The 24,390-nt window shown below is 43.0% G+C and overlaps 1 protein-coding gene across 1 annotated transcript in view; it reads left to right on the top strand.

Annotated features, from left to right (window-relative positions):
• tbc1d32 (TBC1 domain family, member 32) overlaps positions 1-24,390 on the top strand; it is a 73,266-nt gene that overhangs the window by 6,647 nt on the left and 42,229 nt on the right. Inside the window, exons 8-26 of the mRNA XM_056580908.1 lie at positions 1,714-1,792; positions 3,791-3,894; positions 4,224-4,285; positions 4,370-4,520; positions 4,603-4,662; positions 7,724-7,817; positions 10,221-10,358; positions 11,345-11,434; positions 12,665-12,807; positions 13,716-13,843; positions 14,813-15,014; positions 15,534-15,619; positions 17,554-17,704; positions 18,023-18,110; positions 18,290-18,408; positions 19,130-19,249; positions 19,422-19,676; positions 20,013-20,101; positions 22,778-22,900. Coding sequence (XP_056436883.1) covers positions 1,714-1,792; positions 3,791-3,894; positions 4,224-4,285; positions 4,370-4,520; positions 4,603-4,662; positions 7,724-7,817; positions 10,221-10,358; positions 11,345-11,434; positions 12,665-12,807; positions 13,716-13,843; positions 14,813-15,014; positions 15,534-15,619; positions 17,554-17,704; positions 18,023-18,110; positions 18,290-18,408; positions 19,130-19,249; positions 19,422-19,676; positions 20,013-20,101; positions 22,778-22,900 — 2,282 coding nt within the window. The remainder of the gene's footprint in view (positions 1-1,713; positions 1,793-3,790; positions 3,895-4,223; positions 4,286-4,369; positions 4,521-4,602; positions 4,663-7,723; positions 7,818-10,220; positions 10,359-11,344; positions 11,435-12,664; positions 12,808-13,715; positions 13,844-14,812; positions 15,015-15,533; positions 15,620-17,553; positions 17,705-18,022; positions 18,111-18,289; positions 18,409-19,129; positions 19,250-19,421; positions 19,677-20,012; positions 20,102-22,777; positions 22,901-24,390) is intronic.

Consider the following 24,390-nt stretch of genomic DNA (forward strand, 5'->3'; position numbering starts at 1 on the left):
GCAGCGACTCCACTAAATGACCACCCATCTCTACAAATAAAGTAACTCTTTACCATGTAACAACAATGTGCGCATCCTTTCTTGTCAACTGCAGTCAATTTGACAGAAGATATGGGATGTTGTTAGCCTTATATACTATATTATAGCCTAATTGTATATAACGTAATTAATATAATACTATGAAACCAAACAGTGGCCGGTATTTGTGGAAATGGACAGCTCCGTACAGAGGTAAAGTTGGTTGCATATTTGATATTCATTTAATATTCATCGTTCTATATTGCACGCAAGCATGAAAGAGCTTATTAGGGAGCTGAGCGAAAGTTGTCTCTGTCCAAAAGTATGATTTGGACAAAATGTATTATTATGATTTGATATTTATTAGATATTAAAAATGTTTGAAACAATAACAAAATAATGCACGTGCATTATTGTGACAATGTCTGTCCTACTTCCACAACCTTTGCTTTGTCCATGAAATTAGTCATAATTGAATGGAAATAGATATCAATAATTACGCAATTACTTTTGAAATGTTCAAAAAAGACAAAGTAAACAAAGCCTCCTTGTTCAAACTTTTTTTGTCAAGAAAATAAGTCACAATTAAATGAAAATCTACATAATTAAATAAATAGGATTTTAAACAATATTCTCAATAACCTTTGAAGAATTCCATATATAAAAACAACAAAAGCAAATTATTATTATAATATATTGCCTCCTCCCACATCATTTTGTTGTCACAATTTAATAGAACAAATAGATATAATTTAACAAAATAATGATAATTAGGATTTTAAACAATATAATCTCTGAATCTTTTTTAAAGTGTTTTACTTTATGGACAAAAGGTTTTGGAAGGGGGCCAGATATAAGTCGACACCATTGGCTTAGGAAATTGAAAAGCTATTTCGCTATTATTGTTTTAAATCATACTTGATTTATATTGTTTTATTTTAAATTTAGACAAACTTTTAAAAGGCAATGGAGTACCGAGATAATCATTTTGAGAATCAGAGTGGTATGACTGATTTTGGCAAAGTTTAAATAATACTTTTTAGTAGTTTAGTCTTAAATGGTATAAAAATGGAGCCAAATTGTATATGTTTTTTTCCTGATATTGCGTTTTCTTCTAGACTACCAGTCTAGAATGTGCTCTACTTTGAAAGAAAATGGATGTATAGTGCGGCTGCCATGACACAAAGGGGTTATGAACCAAAACATCTGGACCTTTGTTGAAAAGCTCATAACACAGAAAATTGCACAAAGACCGAGTCCAACTGCCAACCCATCAAAAAAATCATGTTTAACTTGTAGGCTTTTCCATCTGGAGGCCCAGCTGTTGCATCCCTCTCTCAGCCCCATCTTCTAAATGGATGCCCTGCTGTTAGACACTGACAATTTTCCTGATACGATTAGACAATAAAAAACAGTCATCCAAAAGTCGTTCTATCGAAGATTCAAATAGTTGTTCAAATGTAGTTTTGAGTTCTACTTTGGAGTCTTTATTTCCCCCCTTTTGTGTGTCATGGTTATGTTTGTGGGGTGTTTAATTTTTCCCCGTTCATATGTCTTGGTTATGTCTTCGGGGTGTTTAATTTGTCCCGGTTCGTATGTCATGGTTATGTCTGTGGGGTGCTTGATTTGTCCCGGTTCGTATGCCATGGTTATGTCTGTGGGGTGCTTAATTTGTTCCTCTTCCACTCTTTGCAGGATAAAGTACTCAAGTTCTTTGCAAAGACCTCCTCTTCATCACCATTCAATTTGACCCGAGAGATCTACAGCAGCTTAGGTACACACGTTAAAACTCTTTCCTTTGCTGTAGCCATTATATGCTGTCTTACTCCATCAGAGTTGCGTCTGAAGGCTTGATGGAAGGTAGAGTGCTTCATGAGTCTTCCGTCATATGACGCCCAGTCTGCCTTGATCATCATTCAAACCTGACACACTCCAAATGAAAGCTGTCATTCATAAATCATGACATAATTCTTTGAATATTGATTGTTACTAGTTTACAGTGAAGTGTAGTGTGAAGTGTATAACATCCAGCAACCCAGTCGCCAAGAAAAAACGTTGACGGTGTACGTTTCCATGAACACTGGATACGTAGCATTTCAACATAAAAAATAGCGTGTTATACCTACAGTATCCACGCGTGCCGCTGTGGTAGGCGGGTTTCGGGGTTTGGGTTTCACGGCTTTCGCGGCAAATTGTGGACACGATTGTTTAGGGGGGGGGGGGGAGGTAGACTGTTGTTGACCGGGGGGGGGGGGGGGGGGGGGGTAGTTTGTGAGGGGGACGACGACGACACGATTGTAGGGGGGGGGGGGGGACACGTTTGTTGAGGGGGGGGGGGAGACACGTTTGTAGGGGGGGGGGGGCACGCTCGACAACGAGAGTTGGTTTTTTATTGACACGCTCGACAACGAGAGTTGGTTTTTATTGAACGAGACTTCAACACGGAACAGCTGCACGAAACGTTGGTCACGTCACTCTCGGTGACGGTGTCGACAACAATGAACGCACGAACAATGTTCGTGTGTTCATTGTCTGTGTCTGTGTGTGTCTGTGCGTGCGTGTGTGTGCTTGTGTGTGTGTGCGTGCGTGTGTGTATAACACGCTATTTTATGTTGAAATGCGACGTAATCCAGTGTTCACGAAACGTACACTGTCAACGTATGCTTTTGGCGACTGGGTTGGCTCTCAGATATACGTGTTTCTAACAAAATGATATCATTAAAAGTTACATAAAGTAACAGTTTAATAACACAAACGCAGGAAGCACGTGAGCTGCTAGTTTAGCGAAAGCAGCGTCCCTATTCCTAACAAGATTATGCAAGTATAAAGTATATTTCTCGCTAGAAATGTTATTAGAAACACGTTTAACGGTGAATCGGTCCTAAAATATTGCATTTCCCATTCAGATAATAAAGATCATACACATTCACTGACTGAAGATTATGTAAGGAAAATGTACATTTCTCGCTAGAAATTTCATTAGAAACGCGTTTAATGGTGTATCTCTCCTAAAATATTGCATTTCCCATTCAGATAATAAAGATTAATATAGGCTACGCCGTTGTTCCGGAAGCCGCGGGGGATTCTGGGAATTGGGGTTGTCAGTTGACAAAAGGGGCTTTTGTTAACTTGTTTTGTTGTTAGGATTAAGTGGGGTTAATGGGTTCGGGATGTTATGTGGTTGTGTGTTGTTCTATTAACATTGTTCATGTGTTCATTGTTAAAAACCAATAAAAAAAACAATAAAAACCAACTCTCGTTGTCGAGCGTTCAATAAAAACCAACTCTCGTTGTCGAGCGTGCCCCCCCCTATAAACGTGTCTCCCCCCCCCCCCCCAACACGTTCCCCCTCCCCCCCCCCCCCCTCAACAAACGTGTCGTCCCCCCCCCCCCCCCGGTCAACAAACGTTCTACCCCCCCCCCCCCCCCCCCCCCCCAGGTCAACAACAGTCTACCCCCCCCCCCCCCCCCCCCCAAACAATCGTGTCCACAATTTGCCCCGAAAGCCGTGAAACCCAAACCCCGAAACCCGCCTCCACAGCGGCACGCGTGGATACTGTAGGTATAACACGCTATTTTTTACGTTGAAATGCTACGTATCCAGTGTTCATGGAAATGTACACCGTCAACGTTTTTTCTTTGCATCCAGTCGACACGGCTCTGGGCAACTGATGTGACGATGAGGTGGAGAGACCTTTACTGCCCCATACGGCTGGACGGATCTAATACAATGTAATGATCAAGAGAATGTTACGTCTGTATCTATGTGTAGCCAAGAGTCTGGAGGGATACTTCCTGTCTCACAAGCTCAGCCTTCCCATTGGCTCAGATGGGATTGATGTCACCAGGCCTGACATCAGCCGCCTTCTTAAACAGGTAGAGCATTCACAGTTTGGACATTACTTGGACAAGTTGCAAAATCCCACTCAGCCAATAGTCAATAGTCTAGATCTGATAATATAAACAGTTTGCTAATACAATAAATGCCTATACTATGTTGTAATATAATACTTATTCTATTGCTGATACACTACCTATAATTCAGCTGTCAGCATCAATGTTTGTAAGCTGATACTAGCCACAGAGGCTACAGAGTCGGTAGTCATTCAGAATTTAGTATCCCTACTATTAACTAATTGAATATAAATGAGGAATAGGACTGAGTTAATCAATACATGTTCCTCTGCTTCGTATCTATTTTTTAGATGAGGCTGATAAATGACTTCCAGAAGGAGATGCCGTCCTTCTGGATTCGCCACCCGGAGAAGTATGCGGTGTGATCCTCTTTCTGCTTATTAAGATTGATTAGCTGTGCTTTGTATCACATGTTGTTATTTCCCCATCCTTTTAGGTACATGGAAGAAGTCATAGAGAGCACCTTCTCCCTGCTGTCGGTGCACCCTGACCTGGGCTTGGCCTCGCCAGGGACCGAGAAAGCACTTGAACCTGTTTACTTGCTAGCCCTGCTGGACATCAAAGCAACCTGGTTCAATAAGTGGATGGTCTGTATGCTTATGTCTTACCAATGAAGTCCATGCTACTGCTGTCTCCGGTCAAAACATTTCCCCAATTCCTTTTCTGCAGCATAGTTACTACAGCAGAGCTGTCATCTTCAGACTCCTGGAGAGGAAATACAAGAGTCTGGTGCGTAAAATACTTCATCAATATTAAATGGTTATCTATGACCCTGTATACAGGTGAGAGAAATCTTCATTCTTAAACCCTTTGTTTAATTTAAATTGGTTCCAGATTCAAAATATGTTAACAGTAAATGCTGTTTGGGTGAATATGAAGGAGCAGTTTATGAGAGTCCCCCTTGATATGCACACACACACATAGGTTACAGGTTTGAACCAAATCCATGGTTTGCACAATCTGTTAGCATCTCTCTTCCGTCGCAATCTCAGATCATTGTCAAATTGCAATTTGAAGAGCTTCAAACCGTGGCACCACATCAAGGTTCTGGGTCCCAGGTGCTTAGCGGTCCAAGCAACTTCGCCAACAGCACTGTTCCCTATATGTTAGTGAGAGCATAGCTATGATGGGGGATCATTGGTGTGAGTGAAACGGCCACAGTGCTGATTCTAGCTGGCTAACCAACTGTCAAAAAAAGACATAAAAAGAAAAAAGACATTAAAGATGATAAATTAATGAGTTGGTAAACAAAGCAGAACAAGCAATAAAAGAAAAGGGAACTACATACGCTTTATATATATATATATATATATATATATATATATATATATACCGGTACGGTACGGTACCGTGACTTCAAAACCGAGGTACGTACCGAACCGTGACTTGTGTGTACCGTTTACACCCCTATTATATATATATATATTAGGGGTGTAACGGTACACACAGGTCACGGTTCGGCACGTACCTCGGTTTTTATCTATGACCTAATATATATATATATTAGGGGTATAAGGGTACACACAAGTCACGGTTCGGTACGTACCTCGGTTTTTAAGTCACGGTACGGTACGGTACGGTATGGTTCATAGTTAAGGGGGAAATAAAAAAAAAAAGAGATCAGCAGCAATGAAAACACCAATAAACTTGGTTATGGCATTTGCATTTCAGAATACCCAGACAGGGGTCGAAATAGTGTCGTAAGCTTGGTTTGCACAGCTGTGGTGATAGTAACACCTGGATGGTGCCTTTTCAAATGCTTGTGCATGTTAAAGTGCTGTACGTAGACACGGAGAGCCCTCTCCGTAGCCGGAGAGCCTGTCGGAGACCCTCTCCGTAGCTTACGTGTGCATCCAATATTTTTAACTATCCGTCGATGGCATGGACCTATTGGTTGACGCAATGGAGACGGCAGGGCAGTTGAAAGTACAAAGAGAACATGCATTTATCATGTCACTGATATTGAATAGTATTATCGTACGGTCGCTCACTAAGCCTCTTCCCTCTTCACCACTCACAGTCAGTGAACGAACAGCGAGTCAGTGACTTGTGGGTCTGGGCTAGATGAATGAGAGAGAAGAATCAGTTTGGTTCGTTCGTGTTAAAGATTCGTTCATTCGAACTGATTCGGTCGCAAACGACAGATCACTATCTCTGGCTTGACTTTGCACCTTAAGACCACCTTATAAGATAGATCGGACAGCGAATTGCATTGCATATCCGACATCCCGACGGAGAGCTGCTAAGGGGTCTCTGTAATCACAGAGTCGGGATTACGGAGTCGGAGTAGTATACTTTGGCTAAACGGTCCGGGGGGAACTCCGTCTTCAAGTTTTTGAATTCCACATCGCAAAACAAGCCTTTACATTCGCCATATTAACGCTATGTACGCCACATTTACGCAGCGCGGTACACCTCTGTAACCACCCAGAAGTGCCTGTACCATGACGGTTCTGTACAAATACGTGTATCGATTCGTTACACCCCTAATATATATATATATTCGGGCTTCTTCAAAAGCGAAGGAGGAAGCTGGGGAACAGATGAAAGAAGCTGAAGAATGTAGAATGAATATACACTACATTCTGTTCATACTAGGGATGTGTCGGTCGCGACTGATTCGTTACAACGAACGAATCCCGAACGTGAACGACAAGAACTGGTTCCCCAAAACAAGAGAACTGGTTCTTTGATTCTTTTTTTTTAACATCAACCAAACATCTGGTCACGTAAATAAAATATACAAACGAACAGAGCTCCGTCTCCCCGCGACTTATATTGATTGAGTCTACGACTTCCTCAAAGATTCAGCAATGGTGTTGGAATGGCACCTGGGTAAACCAATGACAAGGCGGTACTGTCGAATATGCACGCTTTCTCTCTCTGACGTATCTTGGGTCATTACCATTCGGACTCATATATCCCCCTACATTTTTTCGAAAATAGACTTGACCTCCATCTGTTTATTGGATAAACGCATTTCCCAATCCCAGAGTCTTTGCTCCATTCTACGTCAATTTAAAACAAACAAAGAAATTAAACTGCAGTTCGTATTTTTTATTTATGACCATGCAAGTTCTGTATGCCTGAACAATGAAGAATTAAATGTAAAGTAAAATAAATTATAAATGTAAAACCATGAATGAAATATAGAGAGTAAGCAAGTGGTATAAATATTGGGGACGTTCAACATACTATATAGTAGGCATCTCCAAACGGCGGACTGCGGTCTTGACGGTCCTATCCGGTCCCACGACCAATTATAAAAAAAAAAGTTTTTTTATTTTTATTTTTTTTTAAGATGTAATCTGACGTAACGAACGAATCAAAACGAACGAATCAAATAAACGAATCGTTATAGTGAACTGAACTGAAAGAACTAGTTCCCGGAAAAGAATAATTTTGCCCATCCCTAGTTCATACCTATGAGTGCAGGTTATTCAGAGTCATGCTTTAAGTTATTAATAGTTATATAAGTGACATAATAGATTAATTCAAATAAAAATGAAATGATCACAAAATTGTTGAGTATAGTGCAATTTTCAGATTGTTTGTGTATTTTTTGACAAATCTTAAGCGCAACTACAAATACCTTTATTCAGTAACAGAATTCTGACAACTCTTCCAATACTTTAGAGTGAAATGTACCTCCATAACATCCTCTCTGCTCATTACTGCTGGGCCTTTGGCCATCATGGCTTGTGGCTCTGCTATATGATGTTGTGTCTTTACTGGCGGGCCTTTGGCCATCATGGCTTGTGGCTCTGCTATATGATGTTGTGTCTTTCAGATTGTTGCAGCCGTCCAGCAGTGTCTGCAACACCTCTCAGACTGTGAGCACAGATCCCCCCAGACCAGCGGCTCCTCTGCGGAGCCACAGACCAGTAAGAGCCCCCCCAGCGGCCCAGTGCTCACTGTATCCAGTAAGAGCCCCCCCAGTGCTCACTGTATCCAGTAAGAGCCCCCCCAGTGCTCACTGTATCCAGTAAGAGCCCCCCAGCGGCCCCCCAGTAGTCACTGTATCCAGTAGGAACCAGCAGCCCAGTGCTCACTGTATCCAGTAAGAGCCCCCCCAGTGCTCACTGTATCCAGTAGGAGCCCCCCCAGTGCTCACTGTATCCAGTAGGAGCTCCCCCAGTGCTCACTGTATCCAGTAGGAGCTCCCCCAGTGCTCACTGTATCCAGTAGGAGCTCCCCCAGCGGCCCAGTGCTCACTGTATCCAGTAGGAGCTCCCCCAGTGCTCACTGTATCCAGTAAGAGCCCCCCCAGCGGCCCCCCAGTGCTCACTGTATCCGGTAAGAGCGGCCCAGTGCTCACTGTATCCAGTAAGAGCCCCCCAGCGGCCTCCCAGTAGTCACTGTATCCAGTAGGAGCCCCCCCAGCGCTCACTGTATCCAGTAAGAGCCCCCCCAGCGGCCCAGTGCTCACTAGGGATGGGGATCGAAACCCGGTTCTATCAAGGACCCGGTTCCACTTTTTTCCAAACCCGAAAATCATTAACGTTTGAGCTTATCGATACCACTATCGTGTCCCGTCGTTCTTTTATTATTTTCTTTGTCCCGTAGGTTCTTTACCGTAGTATTGTGTCCCTCGAGTCGCCTCACAGCATTCAAATCAATTCAATCTAATCACTGCAGCGTGTCCACCAATGTTTTTGAATGGAATTGTAAGCAAACAGGTATTACAAGTAAAACAAATTAAGTCTGGCAGTTAACTTTGCTCGCGAGGCTGGCTGAACGGGCGAAAAGGGCGAAAATCATTTTCAGGGCTCTAAAGTCTCACACATTCGGCGTGAGACACATGCAATTCAACCCATGCACACGCTCACACGCCACACTTCGTATTTCTCATGCAGAGAAATTACCAGGATAGCGCCCACCAATTTGGGCCGTGTGGAACAGGTAGGAATCGAATGGGTTTTCCGTACGTAGGGTAACCAGACGTCCTCCAGACCCTTACCGGACATGCACTCTTTTCGGACACTTTTAAAAATTTGTGTAGTGGCATTTCAAAATCGTCCGGGATTTTGGTAAAGCCTCAAACATGTTCACATGGAATTAGCGTTGCTTTTCTCTGGGTCGTTCACATTCTAGTTAGACTACGCCCTCCTCTACTCAGTACTGTTCGCTTTGCATTGGTGGAAGTTAGTAGGGGGAGTGGTTAAGTAGAGCCTTCAGAATGAACGGTTTGACTTACTTAGTTACCGTCATGTTTTGTATTATTTTTTTTTAACATTATTGTTTTAGATGGACAAACATTATCAAATTTGTCCTACAGGGGATTGATAAAGTTATATATATTGAACAGAGAGAAACTGTTGGTCATACTTTACACACTTTACCATAGCATTGGCCTACTGAATGCCACAGATATTTATTAAGCATTGGACTGAATGCCACATAAATATATATAATTATGCTTTTTCAGGGAAAAGTATATGCATCTACTGGTGTAGCTTAAGCAATAGCCTTTTGAGGCAGTGTTTTTTCTGAATATTAGTGAACTTAAGGGCCAATAATGCTTACTATCATACATTAGTCACCATGTCTGTGGAGGACACATTTGTATGCAGTCACATGTTAATATACCCCCACCCACCACAGACGGGTCCGTCTGACTCTTAATCATCCACTCAAAGTACGAGCGGTAATCGCACACACAGACATTGTCACTAGTCCCGTCAGTTAAAAATAGTAATCCAATTGTGAAATCGGTGTTGTAATCGGCAGCATACAAGCTAGTTGTCTTAAAAAGTAAATAAAGTTTCAGATTTGCTGCGTTATGATGCGTATAGGTTGGCTCAGTAAAACGACTGTTAGGTTATCATGATGCAATCAAATGTAACGTAGAGAAACGGTCAATTTAGTTTTTGGTGAGAAACATGAGGAATACTGTATTGCTCATGTTTCTGTATTACTAACACAGTTGTATAGTGCTCTAATCATTTTAGTATATATAATTATAACTACTATTGTCAATATGTTTTAATAATTACATATTTAATTTTAAAATACAATTATTTTGTTCCTAAATATTTTCCTCATCACTAAAAACGCGTCGTATTTCCACCAATTCATAGAAAAGTATCGTTAGTGGTATCAATAAAGACTCAGATCTTTAAGGAGTATCGAAAATGGTATCGATATCAATAAATATTAATGATCCCCATCCCCATTCTGGCCACTGTATGTGTAAGTACAGCCTATAGATATTATTATGGGAAGGATGCTGATGCTGTTGCGCTGCAATGTTTCACGGTGCTTTCCCTATCTCTGGTCTGCTGCAGGCTCTTCTCAGTGGAGCATCTACACCAGGAGTGAGCTGGAATATGCCTTCTTTGTCCATTCACTCTGTGTTCTGGGAAAAGTCCTGATTTACACCAATGGCAGAAAGCTCTTCCCTATCAAAATAAGGAAACACAAAGGTAATGTGTTATGATCTGCCTAAGCACAAAATCTACTGACCACATCAGCAATAACTTTTATCTACATGGCGCAAAAACAGACGTCAACACGCCTACAAATTACATAGACACACCTTTCCTTCCTTCTCATGTCCCTTGTCATTTTGGCTTCTTTGTAAACCCTAATGTCCGAGCCCTCATGACTCAGTCACTGTGGTTATGCAATGGAGGGAGAATTTTAGAATGAATTATGGCCCAATATAACATGATGATTCATCTTAATGTACACGATAGATTGGGCCTCGAGTTATTCGAAAAGACAATCCCAGTCAATAAAATGATACACCATGTTAGTGGCTTTTCTTACAGTCAAGTACATTTAATGTTTTTGTTCAGCCTTCAGAACACTTTGTCTCAGAATTTAAATTTTCCTTTCCCAGTTTCTAGTTTTGCGATGCTCCTGCACTAAGATCACTTAAACAGGAAAATATGTGAAAAAAAATGTGTTTGTGAAACAAAATATTTCACAACCTTTTTGTTGTCCCAACACACGGTAAAATGTTTAATCCTGACAAAAAAAACCAGTTTAACATTATGTTCAAAAAGATCTTTCGGCATGCCTCTATATTGCCCTGTTATTTCACCTTTTTATCTCATTCAGATTGTATGTCCACTAATCATGTTAATGAAGTGCGCCTCATGTGTATTCCCGAGGTTCGGTAGATTGCTTTGTTCTCTGTTCTCCCACAGTCCATCCCGCCACTATTATTTTCTCCTTTTTCCTCCTCCATATCCACTATACCCTGACCATTCCCATGTTATCTCCTCGGTCTGCGGCGACTGTGTAGTGCAAGGGCTGATAACTTGGGCTGTGACAAAGCATGGTACAGTTGTTTCCCCTGCCTTGCCCTCGGACCAAACAGACTGTTCTTTTCAGGCTGCGCTCAGTCCCACACTTGGTAAACGTACTAATCTGGGCTCTTATTGTCCTCGCTGGGGTCCTGCAGATCTCTACAGTCTGACGGACCTGGTGGTCACACTGATCAACATCATGTACCAGCACCCCCAGCCCCCCCACACGGACCCCTCGCACACAGGTGGGCCAAGAGATACTCACACAACCAGACAAATTCCCACACTCACTCACTCACTCACCCACCTACTCACTCACTCACTCACTCACTCACTCACTCACTCACTCACTCACTCACTCACTCACTCACTCACTCACTCACTCACTCACTCACTCACTCACTCACTCACTCACTCACTCACTCACTCACTCACTCACTCACTCACTCAAAACCCTTATACCAGAATCACCCTATGCTTTGGCACCTTGAGCAACCCTGTTCTGGTATCTTGATCACCCCTGTTCTGATATCTTGATCAACCCATGCTCTGGTATCTTGATCTCCCCATGCTCTGGTATCTTGATCACCCCTGTACAGGTGCTCCTAGCGTATTCCCCTAAAGGACAGTGAAGGTACTGTAGTGTTATCTGGAGGCCCAGGCAGAGAACACGTGGACCCTGTTCTCCTTCAGACTTTACCTCCTCCCCTTGGCGGCCAGCCTTTGCTTTATTGCCTGACGTCATTCCCTTGGAATCAAGGCTCAGCCCATCCCAGTGATCCATAGTGTCCCACTTCTTGCTTGAGTCATGTGATGCAATGTACCGTAAAGTGTTAATTAATCTTGACCTTCCACAATAATCATGTGTCATATTGTTGTGCAAGTGGGAGAAGTTTCTTGGTCCGCGTCACAGCACCCCAAGGGTGAACCCAAGAGGAGGTGGCTGGGTGTGTCTGTGTGTATTTCTTTTAACATAACTCTGGTACACTTACGTGACAACTAACACGTTTCCACATTAATGTGCTGCTTCGGTTATTCCTGTTGAATATACCTTTTTTTTCTGGTCCATATTGACATTATATTTAAACAGGTTCTCATTAGGATCTTAAAAATATGTAAGCAGTCACAACTTTGACTTCCTACATTTACATTTACATTCAGGGCATTTAGCATTCAGCACTTCCAATAAGTAGATAAGTCAATCAGTCCTTCCATTCCCTTCTATTGTTTTCTACTAAAGTAATAGCTTTTTTTTTAAATAGCAAGGAGTGATCTGGAGCGCCTAACCTGCTGTGTCGTCCAGTGTCCCTGGCCCCCAGGAGCTACTAACCTGCTGTGTAGTCCAGTGTCCCTGGCCCCCAGGAGCCCCTAACCTGCTGTGTAGTCCAGTGTCCCTGGCCCCCAGGAGCCCCTAACCTGCTGTGTTGTCCAGTGTCCCTGGCCCCCAGGAGCCCCTAACCTGCTGTGTTGTCCAGTGTCCCTGGCCCCCAGGAGCCTGGTGACGGAGTTGCTGTGGATGCTGTGTGAGCAGACAGAGAGCGCCGCCGAGTGCATCTACCAGAGCCCTGTGATAGAGACGCTGCTGGCACCCCTCATACGCCTACTCAACGGGGAGCAGGTAGCACACACACACACGCACGCACGCGCCCGCGTGCGCACACACACATGCTCTGAAAGGGTGTGTAGCAAGCATGTGGAATAGTGGATGCGAGTAGTACAGAATACCACAGCACAGTTATTTACGAAAGAGGAGTAGGGCCGCATGGGATTTATTTCTGACTTTAATCTCAGAATTCTGAGATTAGAGTCAGAATTCTGAGATTAGAGTCAGAAATCTGACTTTAATCTCAGAATTCTGATTTTAACTCTTTTACTCAGAACTAAAAAAAATACATATGTGTGATTATTTTTGGAGTTCAGACTTTAATCTCAGATTTCTGGCTTTAAAGTCACAATAAAAAGAGTTCTGACGTTAAATCAGACTTCTGAGATTACATTCAGAATTCTGTTTTTGTGGAACAAGTTATTTTTGTGTGGCGAATGCCCGCAATAACCTACCAGCAACCTAGCGGTAATGTCCTTCTGATTGCCTATGACAGTACATGACAACCCATGAAGTAGCATCATAATGTCTACCCACCTAGCAATGCCCAACTTGTTGTATTACTGTTTAGATCTCATTATCCAAGCACAGATGTGAGTGCGTTCGCAAAATGAAAGGCGTTGGTTGGGTTGACCTGTGTCCGCCATGGCTCAACATGGGAGTAGATGGGTCATTTAGTGTTGGGCAGGGGAGGGCTGAGGTCCACCGCGAGGTCACCTGACTCACAGAGCTCAGTGAGCCATTAATCTTTCTTGAGAAATTGTGACCTCTAATCTTATGAGCTTGATCATTTTTGTGTCTAGTCAGGTGTGATCACACAGACACACACACACAAAAACACATCCAGACACACCTTCCAAACTGTCATTCATTAGCCCTGGCCGATCTGCTCCCATGGTGAAGGTATGTTTTGTGATTCTCAGGCCAAATTAAAGTCTCCTGCTGGGACCTTAACTCACATAGCAGATGTGTTGGCACGCATCGCCAGTACCGACAGAGGCCTCGCCCTCTTCCTGAATGACAAGAGTCTGGACCTAAGCAGCAGTAAAGGGTTAGTGTGTGTGGCAGTCTTGGTGGAATGACAAATAATTGACAACAAATCATAACCGTTGTTTCAGTAACAAGGTGATATGATAGGGTCTTTAGTAACAAGGTGATATGATAGGGTCTTTAGTAACAAGGTGATATGATAGGGTCTTTAGTAACAAGGTGATATGATAGGGTCTTTAGTAACAAGGTGATATGATAGGGTCTTTAGTAACAAGGTGATATGATAGGGTCTTTAGTAACAAGGTGATATGATAGGGTCTTTAGTAACAAGGTGATATGATAGGGTCTTTAGTAACAAGGTGATATGATAGGGTCTTTAGTAACAAGGTGTTATGAAGGGTCTTTAGTAACAAGGTGTGTGATAGGGTCTTAGATTGATACACCATATCAATGGAATATCTAATAATGCAAAGCAAGAGACTCAAAACCAGGATGAAGTATCCTATTCAAGTTGTGTATATATATATAGTATTATGTGTACTTGATAATACTACAACTACCTTTCTGCATACCTTCCATTCCTGGTAAAACAGCAAAAATACATAAAAATGACATAAAAATAAATTGTGTAGTGATATTTAAAATGTGTCTTCCTGTCTTTATTTCTTCACTTTGTTCTTTCTGTCTGTCGGCCTGACTTTCTATCTTTCTGCTTTTTGGCCTGTCTGTCTGTCTGTCTGTCTGTCTGTCTGTCTGTCTGTCTGTCTGTCTGTCTGTCTGTCTGTCTGTCTGTCTGTCTGTGTCTGCCTGCCTGCCTGCCTGCCTGCCTGCCTGCCTGCCTGCCTGCCTGTCTGTCTGTCTGTCTGTCTGTCTGTCTGTCTGTCTGTCTGTGTCTGCCTGCCTGCCTGCCTGCCTGCCTGCCTGTCTGTCTGTCTGTCTGTCTGTCTGTCTGTCTGTCTGTCTGTCTGTCTGTCTGTCTGTCTGTCTGTCTGTCTGTCTGTCTGTCTGTCTGCCTGCCTCCCTCTCCCAGCCTCTCTGCTAGCCATGTCATTGTACAGTTCACTCAGCGGTTATTGGACAAGGACCTGCCTTCTCTGGGCCGATGGGAGATGTCGCCTGCTGTTTGCGGGGCCTTCCTCTTCGCCTGCGGGCAGATGTACAACACCTGCGAGGGCCTGCAAGTTCTCCGGCCTTATGGCCTGCACAGCTGCATAGCTGCTGCTTTGAAGGAGGTACCAAGGGTGCTTTTATTCACACAATGCAGCAACACCAGCACAATACCAGTATCAAAGAACAGGACACCCTCAGTGAGTTTCCCCAGCTACACCCTCCTACTGCTAGGGCCGTTGAGTAGACACTTCCAGCTAAGTCAGGGCAAATGTTAAGACTGGGAACTTATTCAAAGCCCTAAATCCAGTTCAAAAAACGACCATGAAGATTATTTTGTATTACTTACATGTATGTTTATTTACATAAAGTGTATAGACTACCTATACTGGGTAGTTCAAATTAAATATGGCCAATTGTTTACGGTATCAGAACCTTCATTTTATTTTCAAACGTTAATCTGAACTTGTCTTCACAAATTCCCTGTTTTTTTTTTTTTTTTGTAATGCTGCAGTTAATAGTACCTGCTAGTATGCTGTTTGAATATTTCTGATGATATACAGCATGTAAAAAGTATGAAATACGCTCCTTTCTATTCCATCTTCATACTACTGCCCGGACTGTTTCTTTTCCTCTTGTTCCAGGCTAACGCCGTGTCCACCCCCGCCTCCACCCAAGCCTCCACCCCCATCCCTGGGCACAGTTCCTCTACCTGCTCCCTGGAGACCATGTGAGATAGGAACACACTCTAAAGGCCTACATATGAAACACTTTGGTGAACGTTAAAACCAAAGAGTAATGTGGGAAGACTAGATGGAGCTCTATTCTAGACACATTTACATTTACAGATACATTCAGGGCCTTTAGCAAACGCTTTTATCCAAAGCGACTTACAATAAGCACATTTGTCAGAAGAAAGAGGAATAATATATTGCGGTCGGTACAGTAAGGATGTTCATAGGCAAGGCAAGCCAAATTTATTATGTAGCACTTTTCATACACGAGGCAGACTCAAAGTGCTTCACGTAGGAACATTGTCATGAAATAAAATAATAAAATGATAAGGAAACAAAGGCAAAGTAAAGAAAATGCATTGTAGAAAGTGCACAATAAAATTAAGTTATAAAATAAAAAAGTAAGAGGAAATAAAGGCAAAGTTAGAAATTGAAAGTGCAATGAGTCTTCAATCCCGTTTTAAAAGAGGTCAGAGTGGGGGCAGGTCTTAAATCCTCAGGGAGTTTATTCCACCTATTTGTTGCATGGTAACTAAATAGACACAAAGTCCAAGCACGAACCATCCAGTGTTTCCCCTATATGCTCCTAGCAGCGGTGCTGCAAATTTTTTTTTTTTTAACAAGAGTAGAGCTTCACCTTTCTCTTTAAATTACGAATGTTATATTATTTTGCGTATGCAAAATAATATAGCATTCCTTGAGCTACCGACGCTGGATATGCGCTTCATATGCAGGTCAATTCACACACTTGTGAGTAAAGCATATAAACGGAGAGGAGAGGAGAGCGCCTTCTTAACTTTTTAAAAAACGAATGTTATGTTATTTTGCGCTACGGACGCTTCATATCAAGGTCAATTCACACACCTGAGTAAAGCATATAAACGGAGAGGAGAGCTCCGTATTCTCTTTAGAAACAAATGTTATTTTGCGCTACGGACACTCCAGGTCAATTCACACAACTGTGAGTAAAGCAACTTCCATAAAGTTGGAAATAAATTGGCAGATTCTGAGTTTGCGGTTCAATAGATCATCAGTGAAACATCGTTTCTACACAATTGAGTGTAGTAACCTAGAGAACCAGCTACAGAATTGTTTTCATCCAAACGAGCCATCTTTAGCGAACGGTGAATTGCATTGGCTTCTATGAGCTGTCGGCTTTCAGCCGCGAGCTTATGGACCGTCTGCAAAGTGCAAAACTGAAAACGACTACAATGGTAACATTTCAATAGCGTTGCCATTATTGAATCCCAAAACCTGTTCCATAGAGACATGGCCTCTTTGTGTTCCTACTACAACCTTACGTTTTGAAAAATATATCTCTACTTCTATTTAAGGAATTTCTTTTCATCAAAAATGTCAACATACATTTTTGACATACACAGTAGCGTCGCCACTATTGACTCTAGAGACCCAAAACTTGTTCAATAGAGGCATGGCCTCTTTATGGTCCTACTACAACCTTTGTGATGGGGAGAGGGGAGGGTGTGGGAAGATGCATTGGTTTGAGGCACAGACCTTTTCAATTGTTGCAGTATTTGTGTTATGTGATTTTACTGTATAGGGTGGTTGTTGATATAATATAATTTTTATTATTATCATTAAGTGCCAGGACGTATGTACAAGTCCTACAACAAGATGTCTGTCTGGAGCAAAGGAAGGTCCTTCAGGGCCTGGCGACCAAAATATCAACTCATCTTTCCAAAATGCCCCTGACGGGTAAACCCTCAGACAGTGGCTTTATGTTCCTGTCCCCCTGCCTCCATGTGTTGATCATTGTCCTGGGCGTATGTGTAGCCCTGAAGGCGAGCTGCCCCTTAATACAGGCTGTACAAAACAGGTGAAAACGCATTCCATCACGCCAGGGTGAAGTCTGAACATGGTTGTCGTATGCAGATCTAGACCTTCGGACTGCGGTGTTGTTGTTTTTCAGAGCGGGTCCGAGCCTTATCTGGGAGGAGACCCTGCAGGACAGTCTACTGCACTTCGCTGCCACGCCCAAAGGCCTGCTGCTGCTCCATAGCACCGGGGCGCTGGACCACTGCGTGGCCTACATGTACTCACGCTTCATCAAGAAGCTCCAGGTGCCTGGGGCCTTGATCAGGGTGGGGCTGTTCAGACAGCAGCCTGTGTGGACGGCATCCATGCTGCTCCAAAAAAACACAACAAAACATTCATCAGTCTTCCAAAGATATACCCCAAGGGGAGAAAACTATTATAATAGTAACAACAGCTGTAAGGTTATGATAGTATACAATAAATAAATAGAAACAAAACCAGAATTAAATATGTATAAAATATATATATACTGTGTATACTGTATATGTATAGATAACAATTTATTGTGCATTGTCTTTGTGTGATTGTGCGTGTCCGTGTGTGTGCGTGTGTATGCATAACAGGTGAGCCGCTGTGAGAAGTTTGGCTACGGGGTGATGGTGACCCAGGTAGCAGCTACAGCTCCTGGTGTGATGGCCCTTCTGAACTCAGGTACTCACTCACTCACTCACTCACTCACTCACTCACTCACTGAGTGAGTGTATACTGTATTTTTTCAAAAACAATATTATGACTGATCTTGGAATGCAAGTCTATTAAGATGTTGCCTTAGGACAAGTCTAGCGCGTTGTTGTCAGCCAATCCTTCCCTGGTGCCGTTATCGTGGTCAGGCTATGTCCAGGAGCTGGTGGTCAAGCTGTGGTCAGTGCTGGAGTGTGGGAGGGAGGACCTTCGTGTGGTCCATCCCAAGTCCACTCCCATGGATCCCATCGACAGGAGCTGCCTCAAGGTACAGGAACGCAATAGAGTAGAGCTGCCTCAAGGTACAGGAACACAATAGAGATGAGATGCCTCAAGGTACAGGAACACAATAGAGATGAGCTGCCTCAAGGTACAGGAACACAATAGAGTAGAGCTGCCTCAAGGTACAGGAACACAATAGAGATGAGCTGCCTCAAGGTACAGGAACGCAATAGAGATGAGCTGCCTCAAGGTACAGGAACGCAATAGAGATGAGCTGCTTCAAGGTACAGGAACACAATAGAGATGAGCTGCCTCAAGGTACAGGAACGCAATAGAGTGGAGCTGCCTTAAGGTAAGGGAGGAACACAATAGAGTGGAGCTGCCTTAAGGTAAGGGAGGAACGCAATAGAGTGGAGCTGCCTTAAGGTAAGGGAGGAACGCAATAGAGTGGAGCTGCCTTAAAGTAAGGGAGGGACGCAATAGAGTAGAGCTGCCTTAAGGTAAGGGGAGCTGGAGGAACGCAATAGAGTGGAGCTGCCTTAAGGTAAGGGGAGCTGGAGGAACACAGTAGAATAGAGTGCCAGCTGTACCCAGAACAACCCAGGAGCTAGGTCATCAAGCACGCACAGTACAACACAGCCTCATTGTGGAAATCCATGTGACCAGGCAGCGAATATCGACTGCAGAATGAAAATCAATCCTAACAATAACCATGGTGATGGAACGATGAAACAGTAATAGAGGGCCCATTGGCTGTTCCTCCCCAGTCGTTCCTGGCGCTGGTCAACCTGCTGTCCTCCGGGGCCTCGGTTTGGGCTCTGCTGCGGGGCCAGCCTCTACCCCAGAGGGAGGCCTACCCCCTGAGGGAGGTGCCAAGCACCATCGCCGTGAGTCCAACCTCCAGTGCTCAGATCACCACAACAGATGAACCCTTAACTGAGGGAAATCACCAGGAAATCAAATGCAAACATCTTGCATATTCTTTATCATATATCATAGTACACATGACTTAAACATGGAATACATGTCATGATTAAATTACATGAATGTGTGTGTCAGTGTGCGTGTACACGTGTATTTGTATTTGTGTGTGTTGTGTGTGTATGGGCATATGTGTGTGTCTGTGCAGCTGAGCAGATGATTCTGGAGCTGCCTCTAGGGGGCAGCAGAGGACTAGTGTCTGTATGTCGCTCTGGGACTTCTCTGAACAACTGTATGGTGTATTACCTGGAGCTGCTCCTGGTGGGCAGCAGAGGCCTTGTGTCTGTATGTCGCTCTGGGACTGCTCTGAACAACAACACAGTGCTAAACCAGGCAGGGGACAACAAGCGCATCACTTTAATCGTTGACATTTCTCCCCTTATTATGATTCTGTTCACAGTATGCATTCCTCACCTCAACCATTACGAATCAGCTCACATACTCTTATTCTTTCTCGCTCTGTCTTTCTCTCTGGCTCTCTATTTTTCCATTTCTCTCTTTCTCTCTCTCACTCTCTCTTTGTCTCTCTAACTCTCTCTTTGTCTGTCTGTCTGTCTGTCTGTCTGTCTGTCTGTCTGTCTGTCTGTCTGTCTGTCTGTCTGTCTGTCTGTCTCTCTCTGTCTCTCTTTCTCTCTGTCTCTGTCTCTATCTCTGACTCTCTCCATCTAGGATTTGATGGACAGGCTGATTGCAGTGGATTCAGATGCAAAGATCAACTCCCTGTTTAACTACGAGCAGTCACACACGTTTGGCTTGAGGTGAGATTGGAGATTTTCCTCTTTGTGGATTAAAGGCAGTATTAATGGAAGTCAGATGTTATTTTTTAGTCGTCTTTCGTAAGGCGTATGCATCCTATCGGAGTTTGGCAGGACACAGCCATTCAGGAGGTGGGCTCATCCTCATCATAAAGTGAATGGGTTTCTCACGTTGGCTAGACTAGAGTTTTGCTTTGACAGCGCTTAGCAATCTTTTCAAAACAAATCCTACGGACAATCCCCATGCTATGAGTTACACTTAACAATTGAGCAATGTAATTGGACGCAGTTTGGTGCCAGTGCCGTCATGTGTCTTAACTATCAAAACTTGAAGTTATTTAACTATAGGTAACCCAGTTCGGATCCAGGAGATCACATTTGTGTAGTGTACACAAATTAAAGGTAAATAAATGCTACATAAAACAAGCAACCAGCCTCTGTAGCCTCCAGTAAAGGGACATATTTTGACTTGCTTCTAGGTTAGATAGGTGTAAAAGCATTCAATGTGCATTCAACACAAGGCGTGAAAGGAAGGACTTTGATCCTGTGAATCATTTTAGGAAGATGCAGGCATATTCCATACCAACATATTAGTGAGACTTACAGCGCCCTCAGCAGTGAGGTCTTCTAGGAGTCAAACACTGAATTATAGATGCCCCTGCAATCGCTGATCCTGCTGAGAGGTGTATGTTCTGCATAGACATCATCACTCCTGCTGCTGTGGTGCCGTCCGTATTCAGATCCACTGCAGTCAATGTTTATTAATGTTTGCTATTTAGTAGATGCTTCCGAGCAATGCAAGGCTTCAAGCATCTCCTGCCACTCAGTAATATTCAGCCTGCTGTTGGTCACTTTATGCTCCTGCCTGAGCTGAGAAATCTATATACTTAAATTATTATTACGGAAATTCTATATTATTATAAAATGAAACAGTATTGAAGATTTCTGTTTAGGGTGATACTGGAATTACCGAAGTCAATTCAATGACCTCATTGTCCAAGAATCTCTGCTCCAAAGTATTTTGACACAATAAATACCCTACTAACATAAAGGCATTTTATGAGGTTGAAGTAGATTATATTGTATAACTTACATATGGCTTATATCTTATTTCTTATTTGACTGAGCAGAACTCTGTTACAAATTGTGGAGAACATGAAGGTAATTTTTTCCCCAGGATTACAAAGAACAAAGTAATGCCGTCAGACAAAAAGTTGAATAGTTGCCCCCCCCCCCTTCCCCTGGAGAGATCTTGTTGTTGTTTCAAAGCCCACAGCGTGTTGAGGGTCCGATAATCCTCTACGCATGGCGCTGTTTATCAGCACACAGCCTGCAGTGCTGTCCCAGCTAATTGGACTGCTTGTTTTTACCTGGTGAGAGACACTGAGCACCACAGCTGGCACAGTGTGTGTGTGTGTGTGTGTGTGTGTGTGTCTGTGTGAGTGCACGCTTAATGGTTTGGGTTCCACCGGCACAGAGCCACATCAAACACTGTGCTACAACTTACCACGGGACTTTAAAGAGACAGAAGAATCAGATGACCCACTGCGGTTAGATATTTAGATATGTGTAGCTCTTTAAATTGAGTTTTTTGTAAGATCTCATCCCAGCTTTACTTCTCTAGGGATTAACAGCAGGCCATCAGATGGATGGATATGATTGCAATGACCTTGCGTTCCTCCCTCAGTTAACTAGTGTTAACTCAGCTGGTTCCGAGGGGGCCTGTGAAGGGATGCAGACAGTCCTAGAGACGGCTGATAGCGACCGTCGGCATGCTAAGTAAAAGATGGACCATTCACGAAACGACGGCCTTTGTTCTTCAACAACACAAGGCGTGAAAGGAAGGACATTTGATCCTGCACACATCAAAAGCAAAATGGCTACCTGGACTGTAGCAGCGGCCCACTGAGTGTGTTGTGTGTTTTGTACTCAGTTGAGCTGAGCCTGGCAGGCCCTCACTCCCGCTCGCTGCGTGGGCGTCTGAGGGAGTGAGCGGAGACATCCATCACTCAGGTGTCTGTAGGAAGCTCAGCACGTCAGGGAGGCTGCTCCACAGCGGATTGAGCAGGACTGAAGCCGCTACTTCACTGTTGGTCTTTCATATTCACTGTTCTAAAGGGCAGTGAAAAAAGGATGATTAATCCTTTTTTAAATGCCATGTCATTCTGTTCTTTCCTGCTTTTTAGTTTGTACTATATAATTTCTATTTTTGAAATAGAGGCTAAAGATGTATGATTTGTGTAAAAGGAAAAAAAAGGCCTCAATATGTGCTCATCCCCCTGTGTTCCTTGCCTGGGGGATTAGTTGTTATGGTTCACATTATTATGTGGTGTTGTTTTACACATTGAATGCTCTAGGTTTTAAAGTTACATGGGATGACTTGTTATTGCCACTAAAAGAGCGTTTCAGACCAGGGGTTCTGCCGATACTGCTTTGGTTTATACTAGTAATACAAAACAAACATGCAATTGGAGATTCCCAGCCCAGGAAATTCTGTTATTCTAAATGAATTCAAACGACGGTTGGGCTCGTGTCCGCAGCCGCCCTGTCGGGACCCTTGAGCAAACGCCTTAACCCTACCAACCCCACCTGCTCCTTGATAACATGGCACCCCACTCTGGGTCTCAGACCTAGTGTGTGTGGTGTCAGCTGCGTGTTTCTCTCCTGCGTGTGTTCCAGACTGCTGTGCGTGCTGTGCTGTGACCTGGACTCGTTCCTGCTGTTGGAGAGCCAGTATGCCCTCTGCAGCATGCTCCTGCTCCGCCAGAAGGAGAACGTCACCGAACCGGCCGGAGCTCAGGGGTACAGGCACACACACCACGTCCCAGCTGCGCCTCGTGTAGATGTCTATTGATTAGGTGTGGGAATCACAGGGTACCTCACCATACGCTATGCCATACATGACCCGCGATAACCATAATATCACGCTAAAGCCATATTGCAATAATCAATATATTAGATAACGATGCATCACAACGTGTCTAGCAATGAATTCAAAATGGCTAAGAAATGCAAAGTACTGGATTTTGGTCTTTATTCATGTTCCAAACTGAGTTTCTCAGTTACTCGACATTGGTTATTCTTTTATTTATTCAAAAGAAAAAAAAATAGAATATATTATATCGATATTTGGCGCTATTGATGAACAGCGATGTAAAGCCAGACATGGTTGGCCATTGTATTTAATGACACAGTAATACGCCGCTTTTCCTCCATTCAACAAAGGCGTCAAAGACGGCGTCATTGACCAACTTTAATTTTTTTTATATTTTTTGGTTTGATAACCTTGAGATCATGTGGATCCTCTGGATCTCTGCTGCTGCTTATTTACCTTTTTCGCCTGATCAATTATCACCAAAGTCAGACTATTAAGTAGATGAATGATCTCTCATTAATGTTCTGGAATAATTCCATTAATGATTTTTCTATTGTTGGCCTCTGTGCATTCACTTCACTAGAATGTGTAGGCTACCTAGGCCAGATGTTTAAGCCATATACAGTTCACTAAAACACTGAACGCTGAACATTACTTTTGCTAAGATCACTGGTTCAGTCTCCCTTAAGCTCTCAGAGTAGTGCATTCATCAGTATTTCCGTGTTCCACGACTGTTTAATGTGAATGGAATTTGTGTTATTGTAAGCATATTATTTTGATATTCAGGGGTGAATCGTTTCCGAAATGCAAGATTAATTTACCTTACAAATTCAATACAGACTAAACAGTATTCATTTATTCTAATATGTTAATAGAAATTATGTTTTCTTCAAAATATCTTTTGATGCACTTGTTATTGCATTTGCTATTAAAGTACCCTTCAGTCCAACGGCAAACTTTTGTTCTGAATGAGCCAGCTCAGTGATGGAGTCTTACTGAGAGGCCAACGAACCGGTAGCTGGTAGCTCATAATATTTGTTTAATTTGTGTTTCATTCATATTCGGCTTCAACAAGAGTGATTTTCTATCCAAAGTATTTGGATGGCAGCTAGTGGACACACATTTGATGCAGTCATGTTGTAGACTAGTAGAACAAGGCTGCTACAGAGCCATTGAACCCGCTGTTTCAGATTCAACCCTATGAGATTTAGAATAAATCACATATGTTGTATGTATGTATACTATATGTTTCTTGTAAGCCTTACCAAATTGATAGCGTCTTTGTCTGTACTTTCATTATGAATGGCTCGACCTTAATGAGTCTATTATTTCTGGGCTTGTAATGTTGTAATGCACCAATTTTTGTTTTCAATGTAGTGATCATATGTTGTCACAACTTAGGCAGCAGAATGTGTTC

The sequence above is a fragment of the Gadus chalcogrammus genome, chromosome 21 (assembly GCF_026213295.1).
Source record: "Gadus chalcogrammus isolate NIFS_2021 chromosome 21, NIFS_Gcha_1.0, whole genome shotgun sequence".
Classification (NCBI taxonomy): Eukaryota; Metazoa; Chordata; class Actinopteri; order Gadiformes; family Gadidae; genus Gadus; species Gadus chalcogrammus.